The sequence below is a fragment of the Salvelinus alpinus genome, chromosome 12 (genome assembly GCF_045679555.1).
Source record: "Salvelinus alpinus chromosome 12, SLU_Salpinus.1, whole genome shotgun sequence".
Lineage (NCBI taxonomy): Eukaryota > Metazoa > Chordata > Actinopteri > Salmoniformes > Salmonidae > Salvelinus > Salvelinus alpinus.
Genome location: NC_092097.1, coordinates 58,630,406 through 58,656,178, shown reverse-complemented (window position 1 = coordinate 58,656,178; position 25,773 = coordinate 58,630,406). Strand labels below are relative to the sequence as shown.

The 25,773-nt window shown below is 46.0% G+C and overlaps 1 protein-coding gene across 1 annotated transcript in view; it reads right to left on the bottom strand.

Annotated features, from left to right (window-relative positions):
* The window catches only part of cfap92 (cilia and flagella associated protein 92 (putative)), a 93,536-nt gene that overhangs the window by 13,882 nt on the left and 53,881 nt on the right, over window positions 1–25,773 (bottom strand). The window contains exons 16-17 of the mRNA XM_071334621.1: window positions 20,414–20,570; window positions 8,697–8,923 (exon numbers count right to left, since the gene is read on the bottom strand). Of these exons, the coding sequence (XP_071190722.1) occupies window positions 8,697–8,923; window positions 20,414–20,570 (384 nt within the window). The remainder of the gene's footprint in view (window positions 1–8,696; window positions 8,924–20,413; window positions 20,571–25,773) is intronic.

The window sequence follows — 25,773 nt, the reverse complement described above, 5'->3', positions numbered from 1 at the left end:
TGAAAGAGTAAATGAGGTCGTAGGGAGAATGAGAAACAGCTGGGAGCATGAACGGAACGATAGAGAGAGAGAAAGAGAAAGAACCTAATAAGACCAGCAGAGGGAAGCACAGGGACAAGACATGATCAAAGACAACATGACAGTACCCCCCCACTCACCGAGCGCCTCCTGGCGCACTCGAGGAGGAACCCTGGCGGCAACGAAGGAAATCATCGATCAACGAACGGTCCAGCACGTCCCGAGATGGAACCCAACTCCTCTCCTCAGGACCGTAACCCTCCCAATCCACTAAGTACTGGTGACCACGTCCCCGAGAACGCATGTCCATGATCTTCCGTACCTTGTAAATAGGAGCGCCCTCGACAAGGACGGGGGGGGGGGAGGGAAGACGAACGGGGGCGCGAAGAAAAGGCTTGACACAAGAGACATGGAAGACAGGGTGGACGCGACGAAGATGTCGCGGAAGAAGCAGTCGCACAGCGACAGGATTGACGACCTGAGAGACACGGAACGGACCAATGAACCGCGGAGTCAACTTGCGAGAAGCTGTCGTAAGAGGAAGGTTACGAGTGGAAAGCCACACTCTCTGACCGCGACAATACCTAGGACTCTTAATCCTACGTTTATTGGCGGCTCTCACAGTCTGCGCCCTGTAACGGCAAAGTGCAGACCTGACCCTCCTCCAGGTGCGCTCACAACGTTGGACAAAAGCCTGAGCGGAGGGAACGCTGGACTCGGCGAGCTGGGACGAGAACAGAGGAGGCTGGTAGCCAAGACTACTCTGAAACGGGGACAGCCCGGTAGCAGACGAAGGAAGCGAGTTGTGAGCGTACTCAGCCCAGGGGAGCTGTTCTGCCCAAGACGCAGGGTTTCGAAACGAAAGGCTGCGTAAAATGCGACCAATCGACTGATTGGCCCTTTCTGCTTGACCGTTAGACTGGGGATGAAACCCGGAAGAGAGACTGACGGAAGCACCAATCAAACGACAGAACTCCCTCCAAAACTGTGACGTGAATTGCGGACCTCTGTCTGAAACGGCGTCTAACGGGAGGCCATGAATTCTGAACACATTCTCAATGATGATTTGTGCCGTCTCCTTAGCGGAAGGAAGCTTAGCGAGGGGAATGAAATGTGCCGCCTTAGAGAACCTATCGATAACCGTAAGAATCACAGTCTTCCCCGCAGACGAAGGCAGACCGGTAATAAAGTCTAAGGCGATGTGAGACCATGGTCGAGAAGGAATGGGAAGCGGTCTGAGACGACCGGCAGGAGGAGAGTTACCTGACTTAGTCTGCGCGCAGTCCGAACAAGCAGCCACGAAACGACGCGTGTCCCGCTCCTGAGTAGGCCACCAAAACCGCTGGCGAATAGAAGCAAGCGTACCCCGAACGCCGGGGTGGCCAGCTAACTTGGCAGAGTGAGCCCACTGAAGAACAGCCAGACGAGTAGAGACAGGAACGAACAGAAGGTTACTAGGACAAGCGCGCGGCGACGCAGTGTGAGTGAGTGCTTGCTTTACCTGTCTCTCAATTCCCCAGACAGTCAACCCGACAACACGCCCTTCAGGGAGAATCCCCTCGGGGTCGGTAGAAGCCACAGAAGAACTAAAGAGACGGGATAAGGCATCAGGCTTGGTGTTCTTATTTCCCGGACGATAGGAAATCACGAACTCGAAACGAGCGAAAAACAACGACCAACGAGCTTGACGTGCATTAAGTCGTTTGGCCGAACGGATGTACTCAAGGTTCTTATGGTCAGTCCAAACGACAAAAGGGACGGTCGCCCCCTCCAACCACTGTCGCCATTCGCCTATGGCTAAGCGGATGGCGAGCAGTTCGCGGTTACCCACATCATAGTTGCGTTCCGATGGCGACAGGCGATGAGAAAAGTAAGCGCAAGGATGGACCTTATCGTCAGACTGGAAGCGCTGAGACAGAATGGCTCCCACGCCCACCTCTGAAGCGTCAACCTCGACAATGAATTGTTTAGTGACGTCAGGAGTAACAAGGATAGGAGCGGATGTAAAACGCTTCTTGAGGAGATCAAAAGCTCCCTGGGCGGAACCGGACCACTTAAAGCAAGTCTTGACAGAAGTCAGAGCGGTGAGAGGGGCAGCCACTTGACCGAAATTACGAATGAAACGCCGATAGAAATTAGCGAAACCGAGAAAACGCTGCAACTCGACACGTGACTTAGGGACGGGCCAATCGCTGACAGCCTGGACCTTAGCGGGATCCATCTGAATGCCTTCAGCGGAAATAACAGAACCGAGAAAAGTGACAGAGGAGACATGAAAGGCGCACTTCTCAGCCTTCACGTAGAGACAATTCTCTAAAAGGCGCTGGAGTACACGTCGAACGTGCTGAACATGAATCTCGAGTGACGGTGAAAAAATCAGGATATCGTCAAGGTAAACGAAAACAAAAATGTTCAGCATGTCTCTCAGTACATCATTAACTAATGCCTGAAAGACAGCTGGAGCATTAGCGAGACCGAACGGCAGAACCCGGTATTCAAAATGCCCTAACGGAGTGTTAAACGCCGTTTTCCACTCGTCCCCCTCTCTGATGCGTACGAGATGGTAAGCGTTACGAAGGTCCAACTTAGTAAAGCACCTGGCTCCCTGCAAAATCTCGAAGGCTGACGACATAAGGGGAAGCGGATAACGATTCTTAACCGTTATGTCATTCAGCCCTCGATAATCCACGCAGGGGCGCAGAGTACCGTCCTTCTTCTTAACAAAGAAAAATCCCGCTCCGGCGGGAGAGGAAGAAGGCACCACGGTACCGGCGTCGAGAGAAACAGACAGATAATCCTCGAGAGCCTTACGTTCGGGAGCCGACAGAGAGTAAAGTCTACCCCGAGGGGGAGTGGTCCCCGGAAGGAGATCAATACAACAATCATACGACCGGTGAGGAGGAAGGGAGCTGGCTCTGGACCGACTGAAGACCGTGCGCAGATCATGATATTCCTCCGGCACTCCTGTCAAATCACCAGGTTCCTCCTGAGTAGAGGGGACAGAAGACACAGGAGGGATAGCAGACATTAAACACTTCACATGACAAGAAACGTTCCAGGATAGAATAGAATTACTAGACCAATTAATAGAAGGATTATGACATACTAGCCAGGGATGACCCAAAACAACAGGTGTAAAAGGTGAACGAAAAATCAAAAAGGAAATGGTCTCACTGTGGTTACCAGATACTGTGAGGGTTAAAGGTAGTGTCTCACATCTGATACTGGGGAGAAGACTACCATCTAAGGCGAACATGGGCGTGGGCTTCCCTAACTGTCTGAGGGGAATGTCATGTTTCCGAGCCCATGCTTCGTCCATAAAACAACCCTCAGCCCCTGAGTCTATCAAGGCACTGCAGGAAGCAGCCGAACCGGTCCAGCGTAGATGGACCGACAAGGTAGTACAGGATCTTGATGGAGAGACCTGAGTAGTAGCGCTCACCAGTAGCCCTCCGCTTACTGATGAGCTCTGGCTTTTACTGGACATGACATGACAAAATGTCCAGCAGAACCGCAATAGAGGCAAAGGCGGTTGGTGATTCTCCGTTCCCTCTCCTTAGTCGAGATGCGAATACCTCCCAGCTGCATGGGCTCAGTCTCTGAGCCGGTGGGAGGAGATGGTTGAGATGCGGAGAGGGGAAACACCGTTAACGCGAGCTCTCTTTCACGAGCTCGGTGACGAAGATCTACCCGTCGTTCTATGCGGATGGCGAGTGCAATCAAAGAGTCCACGCTGGAAGGAACCTCCCGGGAGAGAATCTCATCCTTAACCTCAGCGTGGAGTCCCTCCAGAAAACGAGCGAGCAACGCCGGCTCGTTCCAGTCACTGGATGCAGCCAGAGTGCGAAACTCTATAGAGTAATCCGTTATGGATCGATCACCTTGACATAGGGAAGCCAGGGCCCTGGAAGCCTCCTTCCCAAAAACTGAACGATCAAAAACCCGTATCATCTCCTCTCTAAAGTTCTGATAAACGTTAGAACACTCAGCCCTAGCCTCCCAGATAGCTGTGCCCCACTCCCGAGCCCGACCAGTAAGGAGTGATATGACGTAAGCGATCCGAGCTCTCTCTCTTGAGTATGTGTTGGGCTGGAGAGAGAACACAATATCACACTGGGTGAGAAAGGAGCGACACTCAGTGGGCTGCCCAGAGTAACATGGTGGGTTATTAACCCTAGGTTCCGGAGACTCGGAAGACCAGGAAGTAGCTGGTGGCACGAGACGAAGACTCTGAAACTGTCCTGACAGGTCGGAGACCTGAGTGGCCAGGGTCTCAACGGCATGACGAGCAGCAGACAATTCCTGCTCGTGTCTGCCGAGCATTGCTCCCTGGAACTTGACGGCAGTGTTGAGAGAATCCGTAGTCGCTGGGTCCATCTTGGTCGGATTCTTCTGTTATGCAGATGAATGAGGACCCAAAAGCGACGTAATAGTAACAGAGTCTTTATTCCAGTATAAAACAAATAATGATTCTCCTGGATATAAATCAATGGTAATCCAAAACAGGAAACTGAAATCCTCTCGTCAATAGAGAGGAACGACTGGAGACGCGACCACAGACTGCAGGTCGCTTCAGGAAGGCACAGGCCGTAGCTGACATAGACACCTGCTCACACGCAGCATCTGAAGAAGGCAAAAGAACACGACAGGGCGGAACAAGGACACAGAAACTGCAAACATCAAACAAGAATCCGACAAGGACAGGAGCGGAAAACAGAGGGAGAAATAGGGACTCTAATCAGAGGGCAAAATAGGGGACAGGTGTGAAAGAGTAAATGAGGTCGTAGGGAGAATGAGAAACAGCTGGGAGCATGAACGGAACGATAGAGAGAGAGAAAGAGAAAGAACCTAATAAGACCAGCAGAGGGAAGCACAGGGACAAGACATGATCAAAGACAACATGACAGGTATGACGGCTGCGTGGTCCCATGGTGTTTATACTTGCGTACTATTGTTTGTACAGATGAACGTGGTACCTTCAGGCATTTGGAAATTGCTCCCAAGGATGAACCAGACTTGTGGAGGTCCACAACCTTTTTCTGAGGTCTTGTCTGATATCTTTTGATTTTCCCATGATTTCAAGCAAAGAGGCACCGAGTTTGACGGTAGGCCTTGAAATACATTCACATTTACACCTCCAATTGACTCAAATGATGTCAATTAGCCTATCAGAAGCTTCTAAAGCCATGACATAATTTTCTGTAATTTTCCTAGCTGTTTAAAGGCACAGTCAACTTAGTGTATGTAAACTTCTGACCCACTGGAATTGTGATACTGTGAATTATAAGTGAAATAATTTGTCTGTACCTACTTCGCCTTCTGGATGATAGTGGGGTAAACAGGCCGTGGCTCGGGTGGTTGATGTCCTTGATGATCTTTTTGGCCTTCCTGTGACATTGGGTGCTGTAGGTGTCCTGGAGGGCAGGCAGTGTGCCCCCGGTGATGCGTTGGGTGGACCGCACCACCCTCTGGAGAGCCCTGCGGTAGTGGGCGGTGACACAGCCTGAAAGTATGCTCTCAATTGTGCAACTGTAAAAGTTTGTGAGGGTCTTAGGTGCCAAGCCAAATTTCATCGGCCTCCTGGAGGTTTAAGAGGCGTTGTTGCGCCTTCTTTACCACACTGTCTGTGTGGGTGGACCATTTCAGATCGTCAGTGATGTGTACGCCGAGGAACTTGAAGCTTTCCACCTTCTCCACAGCGGTCCCATCATTGTGGATAGGGGGCTGCTCCCTCTCCTGTTTCCTGAAGTCCACAATCAGCTGATTCGTTTTGATGACGTTGAGGGAGAGGTTATTTTCCTGGCACCACTCCGCCAGGGCCCTCACCTCCTCCCTGTAGGCTGTCTCGTCATTGTTGGTAATCAGGCCTACTATGGTTGTGACGTCTGCAAACTTGATGATTGAGTTGGAGGCATGCATGGCCACACAGTCATGGGTGAACAGAGAGTACAGGAGGGGGCTGAGTACGTGCCCTTGTGGGGAGGATCAGTGAAGTGGAGGTGCTGCTTCCTATCTTCACCACCTGGGGGCGGCCCGTCAGGAAGTCCAGGTCCCAGTTGCAGAGGGCAGGGTTCAGACCCAGGAACCCGAGCTTGATGATGAGCTTGGAAGCTACTATGGTGTTGAAGGCTGAGCTAAAGTCAATTAACAGCATTCTTACATAGGTAATCCTCTTGTCCAGGTGGGACAGGGCAGTGTAATGGTGATTGCTTCGTCTGTGGATCTATTGGGGCGGTAAGCAAATTGAAGTGGCTCTAGGGTGACAGGTAAGGTAAAGGTGATATGATCCTTAACTAGCCTCTCAAAGCACTTCATGATGACAGAAGTGAGTGCTACGGGGCGATAGTAATTTTTTACTTTTTTATTTATTTGATCTTTATTTAACTAGGCAAGTCAATTATAAACAATGATGGCCGCGTCGATGACACTGTGTTATCCTCACAGCGGGCGAAGAAGGTGTTTAGCTTGTCTGGGAGCAAGACGTCGGTGTCCACGACGTGGATGGTTTTCCTTTTGTAATCTGTGATTGTCTGTAGACCCTGCCACATACATCTCGTGTCTGAGCCATTGAATTGCGACTCCACTTTGTCTCTGTCGTGACGTTTTGCCTGTTTGATTGCCTTTGTATTTGTTGTATCTGTTTGTATTTGACCATATTCCCAAGAACCTAGCCATGGTTAAATGTGGTGGTTTGCACTTTCAGTTTAGCGCGAATGCTGCCATCTATCCACAGTTTCTGGTTTGGGTAGGTTTTAGTCACCGTGGGAACAACATCCCCTATACACTTCCTGATGAACCGTGTTCGTATATACATCAATGTTATTACCCGATCTTGAAGCACAGATTCTGATTGGTTAGACCAGCGTTGAATAGATGTTAGCAAGGGTACTTCCTGTTTTGAATTTCTGCCTACAGGAAGGGAGGAGCAAAATGGAGTTGTGATCTGAGGGAGGGCAGTGGAGTGCCTTGTAGGCATCCTGGAAGAGAGAATAGCAGTGGTTGAGTGTTTTCCCAGTGCGAGTACTACAGTCAATGTGTTGATAGAATTTCGGTAGTGTTTTCCTCAAATTTGCTTTGTTAAAATCCCCAGCTACAATAAATGCGGCCTCAGGATATGTGGTTTCCAGTTTGTATAAAGTCCAGTGTAGTTCCTTGAGGGCCGTCGTGGTATCGGCTTGAGGAGGAATATACATGGCTGTGACCATAACCAAAGTGAATTCTCTTGGGAGGTAATACGCTCGGCATTTGATTGTGCCGTATTCTAGGTTGGGTAAACAAAAGGACTTGCGTTTCTGTACGTTATCACAATCACACCATGAGTGGTTAATCATGAAACATACACCACTGCCCTCTTCCCAGAGAGTTCTTTATTCCTGTCTGTGCGATGTACTGAGAACCCAGCTGGCTGTATGGACGGGGACAGTATATCCAGAGAGAGCCATGATTCCGTGAAACAGAGTATGTTACAGTCCCTGATGTCTCTCTGGAAGGAGTTGGCCGCGTGGCTGGTCTCAGATGAAGGTGAAGAAGCCGGATGTGGAGGTCCTGTGCTGGCGTGGTTACACGTGGTCTGCGGTTTTGAGGCCGTTTGAACGTACTGCCGAATTCTCTAAAACGAGGGCTTATGGTAGAGAAATTAACATTCAATTATCTGGCAACGGCCAATTGCACGCTCCTTCAAAACTTGAGACATCTGTGGCATTGTGTTGTGTGACAAAACTACAAATTTTAGAGTGGCCTTTTATTGTTCCCAGCACAAGGTGCACCTGTGTAATGATCATGCTGTTTAATCAGCTTGTTGATATGCCACACCTGTCAGGTGGATGGAGTATCTTGGCAAAGGAGAAATGCTCACTAACAGGGATGTAAACAAATGTGTGCACCAAATTTGAGAGAAATAAGCTTTTTGTGCATATGGAACATTTCTGAGATTTTTTTTCTGCTCATGAAACATGAGACCAGCACTTTACATTGTTGCATTTTTATTTTTGTTCAATGTAGTTGACATTGGTCATGTTTTGTCTTTCATTTCTGCTTCTCTAGCGGAGCGAGGACGCTTAGGGAGCGGGGAGATTTTTTGTGAAAAATGTCCAAATGACATCAATTGGACCGGTTTTAAGGAAGTAGAAAAAAAAATCCAACATTCTGGTAGTATATCAGTTCGTCTTGGATGCACATTATGTGGTAAAAATTCTATACTGTCAGCTTTTATTTTGCTGAAAGAAATTGCATGTTTAGGCTTCACAACAGGTCCCTAAACGTGCATTCTGACAGTATTCTCTCAAGATGCTGACAGAAAGAAATCATATTTCTCCACTTCTGTTCGCGAGACAAAATGAACATTTTACTGCAAGAAACAGTTCATTGTTCAGGAGTCAATTCTATAATAGGCTACAACTGAAGCCTACAGTCAGCGGCCAGACTTCAGCTACTATTCCAACTCGGCTACTGTTCCCATCTGAACTTGAAATCAGGGAGTACGGCCGTCTCTGACACACACGTTATCCCACATCTCTGGCTCAAGGAGCAAGAGAACACAACATGATGTCATGTTCAGTCACTCGTCCTCAACATTACTTTTGGTTTTCTGTGATTGTCTATTAATGGGGTCAGGAGTGTTTCCTGAAGCTGTGTCCTCCTGAACAGGTAAAACTCCTGTCCCTACTCCTGTTCCCTACCTTGAGGGTGAGGCCAGGTTTCCTGAGGGAGTATTTCATTGGTCGATCCTTCAGTATATCATGCAGCTTCCCTGGGTCGGCCCCGCCCATGTGGCAGCTGAACTGTGGGACTCGCACGCGGCTGCAGTTTGGCGCGGGAGTGTGTCCTGTGTCAGGCAGCACCTTCCTCAGCCAGCGGCAGTACTGAGACTGGGCTCCCTGCAGCTGCTCCCTCTGCAGACGCTCTCCTGGGGGAGGGAACACAGGTAGGAGCATATTATAATGAATGTTTCACAATGCCATGCCCTACTGAACGCCGTGCCCTATTGAATACTGTATCCTTCTGAACAATGTAACCTACTAAAAGCTGGGCCATACTGAACACTGTAACCTACTGAACACTGAATACTACTGAACACTGTAACCTACTGAACACTGAATACTACTGAATGCTGTATCCTATTGAACAGTGCAACCTACTGAACACTGGGCTATACTTTAACCTACTGAACGCTGTATCTTACTGAACACTGGGCTATACTGTAACCTACTGAACGCTGTATCTTACTGAACACTGGGCTATACTGTAACCTACTGAACGCTGTATCTTACTGAACACTGGGCTATACTGTAACCTACTGAACGCTGTATCTTACTGAACACTGGGCTATACTGTAACCTACTGAACGCTGTATCTTACTGAACACTGGGCTATACTGTAACCTACTGAACGCTGTATCTTACTGAACACTGGGCTATACTGTAACCTACTGAACGCTGTATCTTACTGAACACTGGGCTATACTGTAACCTACTGAACGCTGTATCTTACTGAACACTGGGCTATACTGAATGCTGTATCCTACTGAACAATGTAACCTACTAAACGCTGGGCCATACTGAATTCTGTATTCTACTGAACGCTGTATCCTACTGAACACTGGGCCATACTGAACGCAGTGCACTACTGAACACTGTGCCCTACTACTACATGGCCCTGGTAACTATGAAATAACACGCATGGAATCATGTAGTAACCAAAAAAGTTTTCAACAAATAAAATAATATTTTAGATTTTAGATTCTTCAAAGTAGCCTCCCTTCGCCTTGATGACAGCTTTGCATACTCTTGGCATTCTCTCAACCAGTTTCACCTGGAATACTTTTCCAACAGTCTTGAAGGAGTTTCCACATAAGCTGAGCACTTGTTGGCTGCTTTTCCTTCACTCTGTGGTCCAAATCATCCCAAACCATCTCAATTGGGTTGAGGTCGGGTGATTGTGGAGGCCAGGTCATCTGATGCAGCACTCCATCACTCTCCTTCTTGGTCAAAAAGCAATTAACACTTTTTTGGTTACTACATGATTCCATATGTGTTATTTCATAGTTTTGATGTCTTCACTATTATTCTACAGTGTAGAAAATAGTAAAAATAAAGAAAAACCCTTGAATGGGTAGGTGTGTCCAAACCTTTGACTGGTACTATACATGGCCCTGGTGTGGAGCGGTCCCTACCTGGTCCCTTCTTGTGAAGTGGACGGTGACAGGTAGGACAGAGCTGAATACGGGTATGGTAAACTAACCTGGTAGGTGTATAGTAACTATAGAGACAGGGTGGGGGTCTGGTACATGGTAGGTGTATAGTAACTATAGAGACAGGGTGGGGGTCTGGTACCTGGTAGGTGTATAGTAACTATAGAGACAGGGTGGGGGTCTGGTACATGGTAGGTGTATAGTAACTATAGAGACAGGGTGGGGGTCTAGTACCTGGTAGGTGTATAGTAACTATAGAGACAGGGTGGGGGTCTGGTACCTGGTAGGTGTATAGTAACTATAGAGACAAGGTGGGGTCTGGTACCTGGTAGGTGTATAGTAACTATAGAGACAGGGTGGGGGTCTGGTACATGGTAGGTGTATAGTAACTATAGAGACAGGGTGGGGGTCTGGTACCTGGTAGGTGTATAGTAACTATAGAGACAAGGTGGGGTCTGGTACCTGGTAGGTGTATAGTAACTATAGAGACAGGGTGGGGGTCTGGTACCTGGTAGGTGTATAGTAACTATAGAGACAGGGTGGGGGTCTGGTACCTGGTAGGTGTATAGTAACTATAGAGACAGGGTGGGGGTCTGGTACCTGGTAGGTGTATAGTAACTATAGAGACAGGGTGGGGGTCTGGTACCTGGTAGGTGTATAGTAACTATAGAGACAGGGTGGGGGTCTGGTACCTGGTAGGTGTATAGTAACTATAGAGACAGGGTGGGGGTATTGTACCTGGTAGGTGTATAGTAACTATAGAGACAGGGTGGGGGTCTGGTACCTGGTAGGTGTATAGTAACTATAGAGACAGGGTGGGGGTCTGGTACCTGGTAGGTGTATAGTAACTATAGAGACAGGGTGGGGGTCTGGTACCTGGTAGGTGTATAGTAACTATAGAGACAGGGTGGGGGTCTGGTACCTGGTAGGTGTATAGTAACTATAGAGACAGGGTGGGGGTCTGGTACCTGGTAGGTGTATAGTAACTATAGAGACAGGGTGGGGGTCTGGTACCTGGTAGGTGTATAGTAACTATAGAGACAGGGTGGGGGTCTGGTACCTGGTAGGTGTATAGTAACTATAGAGACAGGGTGGGGTCTGGTACCTGGTAGGTGTATAGTAACTATAGAGACAGGGTGGGGGTCTGGTACCTGGTAGGTGTATAGTAACTATAGAGACAGGGTGGGGGTCTGGTACCTGGTAGGTGTATAGTAACTATAGAGACAGGGTGGGGGTCTGGTACCTGGTAGGTGTATAGTAACTATAGAGACAGGGTGGGGGTCTGGTACCTGGTAGGTGTATAGTAACTATAGAGACAGGGTGGGGGTCTGGTACCTGGTAGGTGTATAGTAACTATAGAGACAGGGTGGGGGTCTGGTACATGGTAGGTGTATAGTAACTATAGAGACAGGGTGGGGGTCTGGTACCTGGTAGGTGTATAGTAACTATAGAGACAGGGTGGGGGTCTGGTACCTGGTAGGTGTATAGTAACTATAGAGACAGGGTGGGGGTCTGGTACCTGGTAGGTGTATAGTAACTATAGAGACAGGGTGGGGGTCTGGTACCTGGTAGGTGTATAGTAACTATAGAGACAGGGTGGGGGTCTGGTACCTGGTAGGTGTATAGTAACTATAGAGACAGGGTGGGGGTCTGGTACCTGGTAGGTGTATAGTAACTATAGAGACAGGGTGGGGGTCTGGTACCTGGTAGGTGTATAGTAACTATAGAGACAGGGTGGGGGTCTGGTACCTGGTAGGTGTATAGTAACTATAGAGACAGGGTGGGGGTCTGGTACCTGGTAGGTGTATAGTAACTATAGAGACAGGGTGGGGGTATGGTACATGGTAGGTGTATAGTAACTATAGAGACAGGGTGGGGGTCTGGTACCTGGTAGGTGTATAGTAACTATAGAGACAGGGTGGGGGTCTGGTACCTGGTAGGTGTATAGTAACTATAGAGACAGGGTGGGGTCTGGTACCTGGTAGGTGTATAGTAACTATAGAGACAGGGTGGGGGTCTGGTACCTGGTAGGTGTATAGTAACTATAGAGACAGGGTGGGGGTCTGGTACCTGGTAGGTGTATAGTAACTATAGAGACAGGGTGGGGGTCTGGTACCTGGTAGGTGTATAGTAACTATAGAGACAGGGTGGGGTCTGGTACCTGGTAGGTGTATAGTAACTATAGAGACAGGGTGGGGGTCTGGTACCTGGTAGGTGTATAGTAACTATAGAGACAGGGTGGGGGTCTGGTACCTGGTAGGTGTATAGTAACTATAGAGACAGGGTGGGGGTCTGGTACCTGGTAGGTGTATAGTAACTATAGAGACAGGGTGGGGGTCTGGTACATGGTAGGTGTATAGTAACTATAGAGACAGGGTGGGGGTATGGTACATGGTAGGTGTATAGTAACTATAGAGACAGGGTGGGGGTCTGGTACCTGGTAGGTGTATAGTAACTATAGAGACAGGGTGGGGGTCTGGTACCTGGTAGGTGTATAGTAACTATAGAGACAGGGTGGGGGTATGGTACATGGTAGGTGTATAGTAACTATAGAGACAGGGTGGGGGTCTGGTACCTGGTAGGTGTATAGTAACTATAGAGACAGGGTGGGGGTCTGGTACCTGGTAGGTGTATAGTAACTATAGAGACAGGGTGGGGGTCTGGTACATGGTAGGTGTATAGTAACTATAGAGACAGGGTGGGGGTCTGGTACCTGGTAGGTGTATAGTAACTATAGAGACAGGGTGGGGGTCTGGTACCTGGTAGGTGTATAGTAACTATAGAGACAGGGTGGGGTCTGGTACCTGGTAGGTGTATAGTAACTATAGAGACAGGGTGGGGTCTGGTACCTGGTAGGTGTATAGTAACTATAGAGACAGGGTGGGGGTCTGGTACCTGGTAGGTGTATAGTAACTATAGAGACAGGGTGGGGGTCTGGTACCTGGTAGGTGTATAGTAACTATAGAGACAGGGTGGGGGTCTGGTACATGGTAGGTGTATAGTAACTATAGAGACAGGGTGGGGGTATGGTACATGGTAGGTGTATAGTAACTATAGAGACAGGGTGGGGGTCTGGTACCTGGTAGGTGTATAGTAACTATAGAGACAGGGTGGGGTCTGGTACCTGGTAGGTGTATAGTAACTATAGAGACAGGGTGGGGGTATGGTACATGGTAGGTGTATAGTAACTATAGAGACAGGGTGGGGGTCTGGTACCTGGTAGGTGTATAGTAACTATAGAGACAGGGTGGGGGTCTGGTACCTGGTAGGTGTATAGTAACTATAGAGACAGGGTGGGGGTCTGGTACATGGTAGGTGTATAGTAACTATAGAGACAGGGTGGGGGTCTGGTACCTGGTAGGTGTATAGTAACTATAGAGACAGGGTGGGGGTCTGGTACCTGGTAGGTGTATAGTAACTATAGAGACAGGGTGGGGGTCTGGTACCTGGTAGGTGTATAGTAACTATAGAGACAGGGTGGGGGTCTGGTACCTGGTAGGTGTATAGTAACTATAGAGACAGGGTGGGGGTATGGTACCTGGTAGGTGTATAGTAACTATAGAGACAGGGTGGGGGTCTGGTACCTGGTAGGTGTATAGTAACTATAGAGACAGGGTGGGGGTCTGGTACCTGGTAGGTGTATAGTAACTATAGAGACAGGGTGGGGGTCTAGTACCTGGTAGGTGTATAGTAACTATAGAGACAGGGTGGGGGTCTGGTACCTGGTAGGTGTATAGTAACTATAGAGACAGGGTGGGGGTATGGTACCTGGTAGGTGTATAGTAACTATAGAGACAGGGTGGGGGTCTGGTACCTGGTAGGTGTATAGTAACTATAGAGACAGGGTGGGGGTCTGGTACCTGGTAGGTGTATAGTAACTATAGAGACAGGGTGGGGGTCTGGTACCTGGTAGGTGTATAGTAACTATAGAGACAGGGTGGGGTCTGGTACATGGTAGGTGTATAGTAACTATAGAGACAGGGTGGGGGTCTGGTACCTGGTAGGTGTATAGTAACTATAGAGACAGGGTGGGGTCTGGTACATGGTAGGTGTATAGTAACTATAGAGACAGGGTGGGGGTCTGGTACCTGGTAGGTGTATAGTAACTATAGAGACAGGGTGGGGGTCTGGTACCTGGTAGGTGTATAGTAACTATAGAGACAGGGTGGGGGTCTGGTACCTGGTAGGTGTATAGTAACTATAGAGACAGGGTGGGGGTCTGGTACCTGGTAGGTGTATAGTAACTATAGAGACAGGGTGGGGGTCTGGTACCTGGTAGGTGTATAGTAACTATAGAGACAGGGTGGGGGTCTGGTACCTGGTAGGTGTATAGTAACTATAGAGACAGGGTGGGGGTCTGGTACCTGGTAGGTGTATAGTAACTATAGAGACAGGGTGGGGGTCTGGTACCTGGTAGGTGTATAGTAACTATAGAGACAGGGTGGGGGTCTGGTACCTGGTAGGTGTATAGTAACTATAGAGACAGGGTGGGGGTCTGGTACCTGGTAGGTGTATAGTAACTATAGAGACAGGGTGGGGGTCTGGTACCTGGTAGGTGTATAGTAACTATAGAGACAGGGTGGGGGTCTGGTACCTGGTAGGTGTATAGTAACTATAGAGACAGGGTGGGGGTCTGGTACATGGTAGGTGTATAGTAACTATAGAGACAGGGTGGGGGTCTGGTACCTGGTAGGTGTATAGTAACTATAGAGACAGGGTGGGGGTCTGGTACCTGGTAGGTGTATAGTAACTATAGAGACAGGGTGGGGGTCTGGTACCTGGTAGGTGTATAGTAACTATAGAGACAGGGTGGGGGTATGGTACCTGGTAGGTGTATAGTAACTATAGAGACAGGGTGGGGGTCTGGTACATGGTAGGTGTATAGTAACTATAGAGACAGGGTGGGGGTCTGGTACCTGGTAGGTGTATAGTAACTATAGAGACAGGGTGGGGGTCTGGTACCTGGTAGGTGTATAGTAACTATAGAGACAGGGTGGGGGTCTGGTACCTGGTAGGTGTATAGTAACTATAGAGACAGGGTGGGGGTCTGGTACATGGTAGGTGTATAGTAACTATAGAGACAGGGTGGGGGTCTGGTACCTGGTAGGTGTATAGTAACTATAGAGACAGGGTGGGGGTCTGGTACCTGGTAGGTGTATAGTAACTATAGAGACAGGGTGGGGGTCTGGTACATGGTAGGTGTATAGTAACTATAGAGACAGGGTGGGGGTCTGGTACCTGGTAGGTGTATAGTAACTATAGAGACAGGGTGGGGGTCTGGTACATGGTAGGTGTATAGTAACTATAGAGACAGGGTGGGGGTCTGGTACCTGGTAGGTGTATAGTAACTATAGAGACAGGGTGGGGGTCTGGTACCTGGTAGGTGTATAGTAACTATAGAGACAGGGTGGGGGTATGGTACATGGTAGGTGTATAGTAACTATAGAGACAGGGTGGGGGTCTGGTACCTGGTAGGTGTATAGTAACTATAGAGACAGGGTGGGGGTCTGGTACATGGTAGGTGTATAGTAACTATAGAGACAGGGGGGGGGTATGGTACATGGTAGGTGTATAGTAACTATAGAGACAGGGTGGGGGTATTGTACATGGTAGGTGTATAGTAACTATAGAGACAGGGTGGGGGTCTGGTACATGGTAGGTGTATAGTAACTATAGAGACAGGGTGGGGGTCTGGTACCTGGTAGGTGTATAGTAACTATAGAGACAGGGTGGGGGTCTGGTACATGGTAGGTGTATAGTAACTATAGAGACAGGGTGGGGGTCTGGTACATGGTAGGTGTATAGTAACTATAGAGACAGGGTGGGGGTATGGTACATGGTAGGTGTATAGTAACTATAGAGACAGGGTGGGGGTCTGGTACCTGGTAGGTGTATAGTAACTATAGAGACAGGGTGGGGGTATTGTACATGGTAGGTGTATAGTAACTATAGAGACAGGGTGGGGTCTGGTACATGGTAGGTGTATAGTAACTATAGAGACAGGGTGGGGGTCTGGTACCTGGTAGGTGTATAGTAACTATAGAGACAGGGTGGGGGTCTGGTACCTGGTAGGTGTATAGTAACTATAGAGACAGGGTGGGGGTCTGGTACCTGGTAGGTGTATAGTAACTATAGAGACAGGGTGGGGGTCTGGTACCTGGTAGGTGTATAGTAACTATAGAGACAGGGTGGGGGTCTGGTACCTGGTAGGTGTATAGTAACTATAGAGACAGGGTGGGGGTCTGGTACATGGTAGGTGTATAGTAACTATAGAGACAGGGTGGGGGTCTGGTACCTGGTAGGTGTATAGTAACTATAGAGACAGGGTGGGGGTCTGGTACCTGGTAGGTGTATAGTAACTATAGAGACAGGGTGGGGGTCTGGTACATGGTAGGTGTATAGTAACTATAGAGACAGGGTGGGGGTCTGGTACCTGGTAGGTGTATAGTAACTATAGAGACAGGGTGGGGGTCTGGTACCTGGTAGGTGTATAGTAACTATAGAGACAGGGTGGGGGTCTGGTACCTGGTAGGTGTATAGTAACTATAGAGACAGGGTGGGGGTCTGGTACCTGGTAGGTGTATAGTAACTATAGAGACAGGGTGGGGGTCTGGTACATGGTAGGTGTATAGTAACTATAGAGACAGGGGGGGGTCTGGTACCTGGTAGGTGTATAGTAACTATAGAGACAGGGTGGGGGTCTGGTACCTGGTAGGTGTATAGTAACTATAGAGACAGGGTGGGGGTCTGGTACCTGGTAGGTGTATAGTAACTATAGAGACAGGGTGGGGGTCTGGTACATGGTAGGTGTATAGTAACTATAGAGACAGGGTGGGGGTCTGGTACCTGGTAGGTGTATAGTAACTATAGAGACAGGGTGGGGGTCTGGTACATGGTAGGTGTATAGTAACTATAGAGACAGGGTGGGGTCTGGTACCTGGTAGGTGTATAGTAACTATAGAGACAGGGTGGGGGTCTGGTACCTGGTAGGTGTATAGTAACTATAGAGACAGGGTGGGGGTCTGGTACCTGGTAGGTGTATAGTAACTATAGAGACAGGGTGGGGGTCTGGTACCTGGTAGGTGTATAGTAACTATAGAGACAGGGTGGGGGTCTGGTACCTGGTAGGTGTATAGTAACTATAGAGACAGGGTGGGGGTCTGGTACATGGTAGGTGTATAGTAACTATAGAGACAGGGTGGGGGTCTGGTACCTGGTAGGTGTATAGTAACTATAGAGACAGGGTGGGGGTCTGGTACCTGGTAGGTGTATAGTAACTATAGAGACAGGGTGGGGGTCTGGTACATGGTAGGTGTATAGTAACTATAGAGACAGGGTGGGGGTCTGGTACCTGGTAGGTGTATAGTAACTATAGAGACAGGGTGGGGGTCTGGTACCTGGTAGGTGTATAGTAACTATAGAGACAGGGTGGGGGTCTGGTACATGGTAGGTGTATAGTAACTATAGAGACAGGGTGGGGGTATGGTACCTGGTAGGTGTATAGTAACTATAGAGACAGGGTGGGGGTCTGGTACATGGTAGGTGTATAGTAACTATAGAGACAGGGTGGGGTCTGGTACCTGGTAGGTGTATAGTAACTATAGAGACAGGGTGGGGGTATTGTACATGGTAGGTGTATAGTAACTATAGAGACAGGGTGGGGGTCTGGTACATGGTAGGTGTATAGTAACTATAGAGACAGGGTGGGGGTCTGGTACATGGTAGGTGTATAGTAACTATAGAGACAGGGTGGGGGTCTGGTACCTGGTAGGTGTATAGTAACTATAGAGACAGGGTGGGGGTCTGGTACCTGGTAGGTGTATAGTAACTATAGAGACAGGGTGGGGGTCTGGTACCTGGTAGGTGTATAGTAACTATAGAGACAGGGTGGGGGTCTGGTACCTGGTAGGTGTATAGTAACTATAGAGACAGGGTGGGGGTCTGGTACATGGTAGGTGTATAGTAACTATAGAGACAGGGTGGGGGTATGGTACCTGGTAGGTGTATAGTAACTATAGAGACAGGGTGGGGGTCTGGTACCTGGTAGGTGTATAGTAACAGGGCTGAAGGTGTGTTACATGCCAGGTGTATAGTAACAGGGCTGAAGGTGTGTTACCTGCCAGGTGTATAGTAACAGGGCTGAAGGTGTGTTACCTGCCAGGTGTATACTAACAGGGCTGAAGGTGTGTTACCTGCCAGGTGTATAGTAACAGGGCTGAAGGTGTGTTACCTGCCAGGTGTATAGTAACAGGGCTGAAGGTGTGTTACCTGCCAGGTGTATAGTAACAGGGCTGAAGGTGTGTTACCTGCCAGGTGTATAGTAACAGGGCTGAAGGTGTGTTACCTGCCAGGTGTATACTAACAGGGCTGAAGGTGTGTTACCTGCCAGGTGTATAGTAACAGGGTTGATGGTGTGTTACCTGCCAGGTGTATACTAACAGGGCTGAAGGTGTGTTACCTGCCAGGTGTATAGTAACAGGGCTGAAGGTGTGTTACCTGCCAGGTGTATAGTAACAGGGCTGAAGGTGTGTTACCTGCCAGGTGTATAGTAACAGGGCTGAAGGTGTGTTACCTGCCAGGTGTATAGTAACAGGGCTGAAGGTGTGTTACCTGCCAGGTGTATACTAACAGGGCTGAAGGTGTGTTACCTGCCAGGTGTATAGTAACAGGGCTGAAGGTGTGTTACCTGCCAGGTAAATAGTAACAGGGCTGAAGGTGTGTTACCTGCCAGGTATATAGTAACAGGGCTGAAGGTGTGTTACCTGCCAGGTGTATAGTAACAGGGCTGAAGGTGTATTACCTGCCAGGTGTATACTAACAGGGCTGAAGGTGTGTTACATGCCAGGTGTATAGTAACAGGGCTGAAGGTGTGTTACCTGCCAGGTGTATAGTAACAGGGCTGAAGGTGTGTTACCTGCCAGGTCTATAGTAACAGGGCTGAAGGTGTGTTACCTGCCAGGTGTATACTAACAGGGCTGAAGGTGTGTTACCTGCCAGGTGTATAGTAACAGGGCTGAATGTGTGTTACCTGCCAGGTGTATAGTAACAGGGCTGAAGGTGTGTTACCTGCCAGGTGTATAGTAACAGGGCTGAATGTGTGTTACCTGCCAGGTATATAGTAACAGGGCTGAAGGTGTATTACCTGCCAGGTGATTACTAACAGGGCTGAAGGTGTGTTACCTGCCAGGTGTATAGTAACAGGGCTGAAGGTGTGTTACCTGCCAGGTGTATACTAACAGGGCTGAAGGTGTGTTACCTGCCAGGTGTATAGTAACAGGGCTGAAGGTGTGTTACCTGCCAGGTAAATAGTAACAGGGCTGAAGGTGTGTTACCTGCCAGGTATATAGTAACAGGGCTGAAGGTGTGTTACCTGCCAGGTGTATAGTAACAGGGCTGAAGGTGTATTACCTGCCAGGTGTATACTAACAGGGCTGAAGGTGTGTTACATGCCAGGTGTATAGTAACAGGGCTGAAGGTGTGTTACCTGCCAGGTGTATAGTAACAGGGCTGAAGGTGTGTTACCTGCCAGGTCTATAGTAACAGGGCTGAAGGTGTGTTACCTGCCAGGTGTATACTAACAGGGCTGAAGGTGTGTTACCTGCCAGGTGTATAGTAACAGGGCTGAATGTGTGTTACCTGCCAGGTGTATAGTAACAGGGCTGAAGGTGTGTTACCTGCCAGGTGTATAGTAACAGGGCTGAAGGTGTGTTACCTGCCAGGTATATAGTAACAGGGCTGAAGGTGTATTACCTGCCAGGTGCTTACTAACAGGGCTGAAGGTGTGTTACCTGCCAGGTGTATAGTAACAGGGCTGAAGGTGTGTTACCTGCCAGGTGTATAGTAACAGGGCTGAAGGTGTGTTACCTGCCAGGTGTATACTAACAGGGCTGAAGGTGTGTTACCTGCCAGGTATATAGTAACAGGGCTGAAAGTGTGTTACCTGCCAGGTGTATAGTAACAGGGCTGAAGGTGTGTTACCTGCCAGGTGTATAGTAACAGGGCTGAAGGTGTGTTACCTGCCAGGTGTATAGTAACAGGGCTGAAGGTGTGTTACCTGCCAGGTGTATAGTAACAGGGCTGAAGGTGTGTTACATGCCAGGTGTATACTAACAGGGCTGAAGGTGTGTTACCTGCCAGGTGTATACTAACAGGGCTGAAGGTGTGTTACCTGCCAGGTGTATAGTAACAGGGCTGAAGTTGTGTTACCTGCCAGGTGTATAGTAACAGGGGGGACAGGACTAAAGACTGGTGGGGGTGTGATGTAGAGCTCCATGTCGTTGTAGCGGTGTAGCCAGGGTCGGATGTCTCTCTGAGGCAGTGTGGGTCTCCGGGTGTTGCCATGGAGCACATTCTCTCTCCAAGGCTATGGAGGTAGAGACATTACGCATTAAGATGCCACACATAGCTGTTTTAAATACATTACTAACCATAACCCTATAGAGTTATACATCACTAACCCTATAGAGATATACATCACTAACCCTATAGAGTTATACATCACTAACCCTATAGAGTTATACACCACTAACCCTATAGAGGTATACATCACTAACCATAACCCTATAGAGATATACATCACTAACCCTATAGAGTTATACATCACTAACCCTATAGAGATATACACCACTAACCCTATAGAGATATACATCACTAACCATAACCCTATAGAGATATACATCACTAACCCTATAGAGATATACATCACTAACCATAACCCTATAGAGATATACACCACTAACCATAACCCTATATAGATATACATTACTAACCCTATAGAGTTATACATCACTAACCCTATATAGATATACATCACTAACCCTATAGAGATATACACCACTAACCCTATAGAGATATACATCACTAACCATAACCCTATAGAGATATACATCACTAACCCTATAGAGATATACATCACTAACCCTATAGAGATATACATCACTAACCACAACCCTATAGAGATATACATCACTAACCATAACCCTATAGAGATATACACCACTAACCATAACCCTATAGAGATATACATCACTAACCATAACCCTATAGAGATATACATCACTAACCATAACCCTATAGAGATATACATCACTAACCCTATAGAGATATACATCACTAACCCTATAGAGTTATACATCACTAACCCTATATAGATATACATCACTAACCATAACCCTATAGAGGTATACATCACTAACCATAACCCTATAGAGATATACATCACTAACCATAACCCTATAGAGATATACATCACTAACCATAACCCTATAGAGATATACATCACTAACCCTATAGAGATATACATCACTAACCCTATAGAGATATACATCACTAACCATAACCCTATAGAGATATACATCACTAACCATAACCCTATAGAGATATACATCACTAACCATAACCCTATAGAGATATACATCACTAACCATAATGTATATCTCTATAGGGTTAGTGATGTATATTTATAGGGTTATGGTTAGTGATGTATATCTCTATAGGGTTAATGATGTATATCTCTATAGGGTTATGGTTAGTGATGTATATCTCTATAGGGTTATGGTTAGTGATGTATATCTCTATAGGGTTATGGTTAGTGATGTATATCTCTATAGGGTTAGTGATGTATATCTCTATAGGGTTATGGTTAGTGATGTATATCTCTATAGGGTTATGGTTAGTGATGTATATCTCTATAGGGTTAGTGATGTATACCTCTATAGGGTTATGGTTAGTGATGTATATCTTTATAGGGTTATGGTTAGTGATGTATATCTCTATAGGGTTAGTGATGTATATCTATATAGGGTTATGGTTAGTGATGTATATCTCTATAGGGTTATGGTTAGTGATGTATATCTCTATAGGGTTAGTGATGTATATCTCTATAGGGTTAGTGATGTATAACTCTATAGGGTTATGCGCTATAGTGGTGTATATCACTAATCATAGGGTTATGGTTAGATGATATATCACTAACTCTATAGGGTTATGGTTAGTGATGTATATCTCTATAGGGTTATGGTTGGTGATGTATATCTACTAGGGTTATGGTTAGATGATGTATCATCTAACTATAGCGGTATAGTGATGTATATCTCTATAGGGTTAGCCCTATAGAGATATACATCACTAACCATAACCCTATAGAGATATACATCACTAACCCTATAGAGTTATACATCACTAACCCTATATAGATATACATCACTAACCCTATAGAGATATACATCACTAACCCTATAGAGATATACATCACTAACCATAACCCTATATAGATATACATCACTAACCCTATAGAGATATACATCACTAACCCTATAGAGATATACATCACTAACCATAACCATATAGAGATATACATCACTAACCATAACCCTATAGAGTTATACATCACGAACCATAACCCTATAGAGATATACATCACTAACCCTATAGAGTTATACATCACGAACCATAACCCTATAGAGATATACATCACTAACCCTATAGAGATATACATCACTAACCCTATGAGTTATACATCACTAACCCTATATAGATATACACCACTAACCATAACCCTATAGAGATATACATCACTAACCATAACCATATAGAGATATACATCACTAACCCTATTGAGATATACATCACTAACCATAACCCTATAGAGATATACATCACTAACCCTATAGAGATATACATCACTAACCATAACCCTATAGAGATATACATCACTAACCATAACCCTATAGAGATATACATCACTAACCATAACCCTATAGAGATATACATCATTAACCCTATAGAGATATACATCACTAACCATAACCCTATAAATATACATCACTAACCCTATAGAGATATACATTATGGTTAGTGATGTATATCTCTATAGGGTTATGGTTAGTGATGTATATCTCTATAGGGTTATGGTTAGTGATGTATATCTCTATAGGGTTAGGTTAGTGATGTATATCTCTATAGGGTTATGGTTAGTGATGTATATCTCTATAGGGTTAGTGATGTATATCTCTATAGGGTTAGTGATGTATATCTCTATAGGGTTAGCCCTATAGAGATATACATCACTAACCATAACCCTATAGAGATATACATCACTAACCCTATAGAGTTATACATCACGAACCATAACCCTATGGAGATATACATCACTAACCCTATAGAGATATACATCACTAACCATAACCCTATATAGATATACACCACTAACCATAACCCTATAGAGATATACATCACTAACCATAACCCTATAGAGATATACATCACTAACCCTATTGAGATATACATCACTAACCATAACCCTATAGAGATATACATCACTAACCCTATAGAGATATACATCACTAACCATAACCCTATAGAGGTATACATCACTAACCATAACCCTATAGAGATATACATCACTAACCCTATTGAGATATACATCACTAACCATAACCCTATAGAGATATACATCACTAACCCTATAGAGATATACATCACTAACCCTATAGAGATATACATCACTAACCATAACCCTATAGAGGTATACATCACTAACCATAACCCTATAGAGGTATACATCACTAACCATAACCCTATAGAGATATACATCACTAACCATAAACCTATAGAGATATACATCACTAACCATAACCCTATAGAGATATACATCACTAACCATAACCCTATAGAGGTATACATCACTAACCATAACCCTATAAATATACATCACTAACCCTATAGAGATATACATTATGGTTAGTGATGTATATCTCTATAGGGTTATGGTTAGTGATGTATATCTCTATAGGGTAAGTGATTTATAACTATATAGGGTTAGTGATGTATATCTCTATAGGGTTATGGTTAGTGGTGTATATCTCTATAGGGTTATGGTTCGTGATGTATATCTCTATAGGGTTATGGTTGGTGATGTATATCTATAGGGTTATGGTTAGTGATGTATATCTCTATAGGGTTAGTGATGTATATCTCTATAGGGTTAGCCCTATAGAGTTATACATCATGAACCATAACCCTATGGAGATATACATCACTAACCCTATAGAGATATACATCACTAACCATAACCCTATATAGATATACACCACTAACCATAACCCTATAGAGATATACATCACTAACCATAACCCTATAGAGATATACATCACTAACCCTATTGAGATATACATCACTAACCATAACCCTATAGAGATATACATCACTAACCCTATAGAGATATACATCACTAACCATAACCCTATAGAGATATACATCACTAACCATAACCCTATAGAGGTATACATCACTAACCATAACCCTATAGAGGTATACATCACTAACCATAACCCTATAGAGGTATACATCACTAACCCTATAGAGGTATACATCACTAACCATAACCCTATAGAGATATACATTATGGTTAGTGATGCAACAAGACCTGCTCTTTTAGTCTGCAAACGGTGTCAGTGGAGGAGGTGTTAAACCTATTGAAGTCATTACCTGATGGTAAATCTACAGGTTATGGTCTTATGGACAATTTTTTGCTTCGCTGTGCTGCTCCCCAGATTGCAGTTCCACTGAGATACATATTTAATTGGTCACTGGAAAAGGGGATGTTTGCAAATGTATGGAAGCATGCGAAATTGTGTCCTATTCCGAAAGACAGCAAAGAACCCATTACTCCTGCCAATAGTTGACCAATTAGTCTACTCCCAGTCAGATATTGGAGGGTATTGTGAGTAGACAAATATGGGAGTACATGGAAAAGAATAATCTGATTACAGCCAATCAGCATGCTTATCGCAAAAAACATTCCACTACCACTGCATTGGTTGACATGACTGACCAGTGACTCAATGCGATGCATAATGGCACGTTTGTGGGTGTACTATTTTTAGATTTCAGTGCAGCATTTGATTTAGTGGATCATGAAATAATTTTGACAAAATTAATGCATTAGGGTTTTAAGGAGGTAGTATTGAATTAGGTACAGTCATATCTAACTGACAGGAAACAGTCCACTTATATCAATGGTTCATTTTCTTCCTCTCATGTTTTAAACATTGGAATACCGCAGGGCAGCTGCCTTGGGCCACTTCTTTATTTAACCTCTCTGGGATATTCGGGACGGTAGCGTCCCACCTCGCCAACAGCCTGTGAAATTGCAGGGCGCCAAATTCAAAACAACAGAAATCCCATAATTAAAATTCCTCAAACATACACGTTTTTACACCATTTTAAAGATAAACTTGTTGTTAATCCAGCCACAGTGTCCGATTTCAAAAAGGCTTTACGACGAAAGCACACCAAACGATTATGTTAGGTCAGCACCTAGTCACAGAAAAACACAGCCATTTTTCCAGCCAAAGAGAGGAGTCACAAAAAGCAGAAATAGAGATAAAATTAATCACTAACCTTTGATGATCTTCATCAGATGGCACTCATAGGACTTCATGTTACACAATACATGTATGTTTTGTTCGATAAAGTTCATATTTATATCCAAAAATCTCAGTTTATATTGGCGCGTTATGTTCAGTAATGTTTTGCTTCCAAAACATCAGGTAATTTTGCAAAGA